The 4624-nt window shown below is 32.6% G+C and overlaps 1 protein-coding gene across 1 annotated transcript in view; it reads right to left on the reverse strand.

The window, feature by feature from the left end:
- The window catches only part of LOC107726034 (receptor-type tyrosine-protein phosphatase mu-like), a 95012-nt gene that overhangs the window by 32623 nt on the left and 57765 nt on the right, over positions 1-4624 (reverse strand). Inside the window, exon 13 of the mRNA XM_016535507.1 lies at positions 905-1021. Within this exon, the coding sequence (XP_016390993.1) occupies positions 905-1021 (117 nt within the window). The remainder of the gene's footprint in view (positions 1-904; positions 1022-4624) is intronic.

The following is a 4624-nucleotide window of genomic DNA, read 5'->3' on the forward strand; positions in this document are numbered from 1 at the left end:
AAGCAGCAGTTTCCAGCACTGATGGTAAATCAGCTTATTAGAATGATTTCTGAAGATCATGTGACACTGAAGACTGGAGTAATGATGCTGAAAATACAGCTTTGATCACAGAAATAAATTACAGTTTAATGTATATTAAAATAGAAAAATGTTATTTTACATCATAATAATATTTCACAATATTACATTTTTTCCTGTATTTTTGATCAAATAAATGCAGCCTTGATGAGCAGAAGAAACTCCTTTAAAAACACTTAAAATGGTTCTGATCCCAAACTTTTGACCGGTAGTGTATTTCTAACAAAACCACATCAAAACAACCTAAATATTACTGTTTCCAAACAAAATTAATAAATTTTACTTGCATAAACTTTCACGTTCAGATTAAAAAAGTGATCAGTTTCTATACTGCAAAGGTTCATCAATACACTCTCAGAAAAAAGGTAGACAAGTTTTTCAAAAAGCACACCTTTGTTCTTAAAAGGTCCATATTGGTACCCAAAGTGTACCTAAAAGGTACAAAAGTGTTCCTTTTAAAAAAGTACTTGTAGCTTTTTTCTGAGTGTAGCTAAAAAAATGCAATGGTTTGTCAATAGATTTACATATTCATATTTACCAGCAAAATTCAGTCCCAAAGTGTGTGAGATATGGGGAAATATATTTTACTGAAGTTTTTGGCACTAATTGTACTCCATACATCAAAATGACCCAAACACAAAACGTGTAACATTTTTATTTACAAATGGTTATATCTCTTAAAAAATAATGGTAAAAAATCTGAAAAAAATTAATGATGTGTATTTTAAGGGTTTTAAAGCGTTTGCAAAGTTCCGTTCCCTTACTATAAACTATGCACTTTATAGAATTAAGTATCGAATCTATAGTATTTAAGAGCGTCTCTCACCTTCTCCACCGCAAACGTTCTGATGACGTACTCGGACAGAAGCTGCGTCTCGATCAGCGTCACCTTGATGTCTCTGTAGATCTCGGTGTCGTCCGGCCAGTATTTACAGCACTTCACCTGACACACACAAACACACACAGACCTTCATCAGAGGAGCACAGCTTCGAGTCCGGCTCGCAACGGTCAGAACTGCTGTTTCTTCTGTAACTGTCCAAATAAGCTGATTTATGCAACACATGTTTATTTATATTGCACATTTCATACAGAATGGAAATTCAGAGTGCATTAGATAAAAATTATTCAAAATAGCAAAAAAATATGGAAGTTTCTGCGACAGTATAAAAAATTTAAAAAGTAACTGCGTCTTGCAATTCAGACAGTTTTTCTCAGAATTTTGGCTTTACATTTCACAATTCTGTTTTTTTCCCCCCACTATGGAATTTATATATATATATATATATATATATATAAAAACTAGATAACTGCAACTTTTTAACTCGTAATTCTGAATTTTATCATGCAGTTGCAAGATTATCTTTATTATCAAGATTATCACATTGTGGAGTTTTCTTCTCAGAATCGCAAGTTTATATTACATATAAATGTTATAATCAAATTTGCTTTAGAAGTCATCTCAACTTAAATTATACTGAACTATGACTTAAAAATTGAGGTGCATCTCATATAACTTAAAAAATAAAATGTTAACATAATGTTAAATGTTAACTTAAAATGTTAACTAATCCTAACTTTTTTTTTTTAACAGTAGCCGATCAGTTTTGATATGAAAACTACTACACTGTAAAATTATTTGTTGGTTTAACTTCCATTAAGTAGCCGAACCAACACATTTTGATCAAACAACGCAAAATTTGAAACAAAAAAATCAAGTTTTGAGTTTATTTAAACTACAAATTTGAGTTGATACAAAGAGATTAGATTATTCAACAGAAACTCAAAATATTTAAATAAGTTATCTGAACAACATTTGTCAATCTAAGCTGATCTGAGAAGAGATTTGTGAAAAGTTATGATAACGAATGATGAAAATGTTTTCACAGTGACTTTCTGAGGAGTAAATGCAGATGTGGAGATGAAGAGCGTCGAAGCTCGTCGTGTCTGACCTTTCGTTTGTGACGGTGGCATGTGATAGCGCTCGGTTTGAAATGTCACCTGATCACATTAAATGAACCCTTCAGCGGCGGTGATGATTAACATCGTGCTCCTGATTAACACACGTATTGATGTTCAGATCAATGCACCGTGAGGATCGTCCTCCATACGCTCTCATTTCAACAGCATTAACACCTATTGATTCGATTTCTGAACGCATAGAGCATCACGGATCAGCATCTGTTGCCACAGTAACCTCTATCAGTAGTTTCATATGTTTATGAAAATCATTTATTCATTTGCAACATTTAATGACTCTAAAATGTCAAGAGGTGTAAGCATCAAATCAAAGCAAATCTGATATTTTTACACCTTCAATTAATGTGTTAACATTCCTTAATCATAATTTTTTTTTATTTTAATATTTTTTTTTACAAACAAGCTTTTTTAAAGAAAAAAATTGATTAAAATAATGAAATATGTGACCTCAAATGTTATAGTAGTAGGCCATATGCTACTAATTAAAATGAATTATTTAGTGCTTCCATAAAAGCAATAGGAATAATTTAATTCCTAACAATTCCCATTAGTTAGTCAATAAACCTGAACATATTTCATTAATCAACATCTGTCAGCCAATCAGAATCAAGAATTCACCAATGATGTGGATTTTTATTTTCAAAAGTTTTTTTTATTTAAATTTTTTTTTTATTAAAATGTATTAAAATAATGAAATATGTGACCACAAATGCTATAGTAGTAGGCCATATGCTACTAATTAAAATGAATTATTCAGTGCTTCCATAAAAGACAACAAATCAGGAATAATTAAATTCCTAACAATTCCCATTAGTTAGTCAATAAACCTGAACATATTTCATTAATCAACATCTGTCAGCCAATCAGAATCAAGAATTCACCAATGATGTGGATTTTACCAAGAAGTTTCGCAAAGTAATTAAATTAATATAATTAAAATTAAATTATGTGACCAAAAATGCTACAGTAGTAGTTCATAGGAAAGCACAATGAATTATTTGGTGCTTCATTAAAAGTCTATTAATAAAATAAAAATAACCAGTATTTTTACACTTTTAATTAATGTGAGTTTACACACCTTAATCATTATTTTTAAAAGAGTTAAAAAAAACTTTTTAATGTAGTCTATGTGAAGAGTTTTGATTAATTATTTGGTGCTTCTTTAATATAAACAAACCTGGAATCATTAAATTCCTGAAAATTCCCAGTCAATAAACCAGGAATTCCATTCCTAACCCTATTTACAAAAGAGTTTTCTTTCTATTTTAAAATATTTTTTACATGCAAATTTTGTCTTCCATAAATAAATGAATGAATGAATGTTAACAAAAAATTATGTCAGGCTATATTTTAAAAGTTATGATTACTTATTTGGTGGTTCCTTAAAAAGAAATTGATCTAGAACCATCCTTAGTCAATAAACATGGACATACTTAATTATTCAACTTTTGGAACGTCTGTCAACCAATCAGAATCAAGAATTCATCAGTGCACTGCTATAAAGTCTTCTAATAAAATAAAAGCCAGTCGGATATTCACACACCTTAAACATTATTTTCAAAACAGTTTTTTAAACATTTAAAAAAAAATTTTTTTAACAAACAAGTTTTGTTAGTAAAATAAACAAATTAAAGTAATTAAAATGAAAATATGAAGTATTCTAGCTAATCTTACAGTATTAAAGCTGGTAGGCTAGATGATGGTGCTTCTTTGAAAGAAAACAAATTCCTGAAAAATTCCCATCGCTAGTCAATAAACCTGGACGTACTTTATTAAGCAACACCTGGAACGTCTGTCAGCCAATCAGAGTTAACACCATTCACCAGTGCACTGCTATAAAGCGACTCCAGAAGGATGTTCCCGAGTCCACTCGTCTCCTGATGAGCGAGACGGGTGTCGAATCTCTCGGCGATGTAATTCACACATTAATGTTCTCAGTCACACATTACGCTCAGCTAAATGAGTTCTGCACTTCCAGATGTGACACGATACCCGACCTCACACGTCTGACACTCACAGAGCGACTCCATTACACTTCTCATGCAACGCAAAGAAAACCTCATTATGTGGCAATATAATCCAGTCAGCAGAGAATCAGAAGTATTAGAACAGCAGCACTAATAACTCTCAGCCTGCAGCCGCACACGCTATCCCATCCAATAGAACACGAATAAACATAAGCACAGCGTATATGACAACATGATTACAAAATCCACTTTACAGTAAGACATCGAGCACAACAGAGAGAGAGAGAGAGAGAGAGAGAGAGAAAGAGAAGCATGGAGGATTGTGACACTTGCTTTTTTCCCAGCGATACATCGAGTGCAGAAATTCAATTTTCTCCAGCATCATTAGAGCTGGAATGTGATTGGAGACACGAGACGGAGACACACGAGAGACACACGAGAGTCTCCCGCTGAGACGAGCCTCCAAACGACTCCATCTCAGAGTCCTCTTCTGGGATCAGATGACAGAAAAACCATCAGATCATTTCAGCAGTTAGGAATCTGTGTGTGTAAGTGAGTGAGAAACAGAGAGAGAGAGAGAGAGAGTGTGTGTGTGTGTGTG

The sequence above is a fragment of the Sinocyclocheilus rhinocerous genome, unplaced genomic scaffold, assembly GCF_001515625.1.
Source record: "Sinocyclocheilus rhinocerous isolate Xijiao unplaced genomic scaffold, SAMN03320098_v1.1 scaffold1484, whole genome shotgun sequence".
Classification (NCBI taxonomy): Eukaryota; Metazoa; Chordata; class Actinopteri; order Cypriniformes; family Cyprinidae; genus Sinocyclocheilus; species Sinocyclocheilus rhinocerous.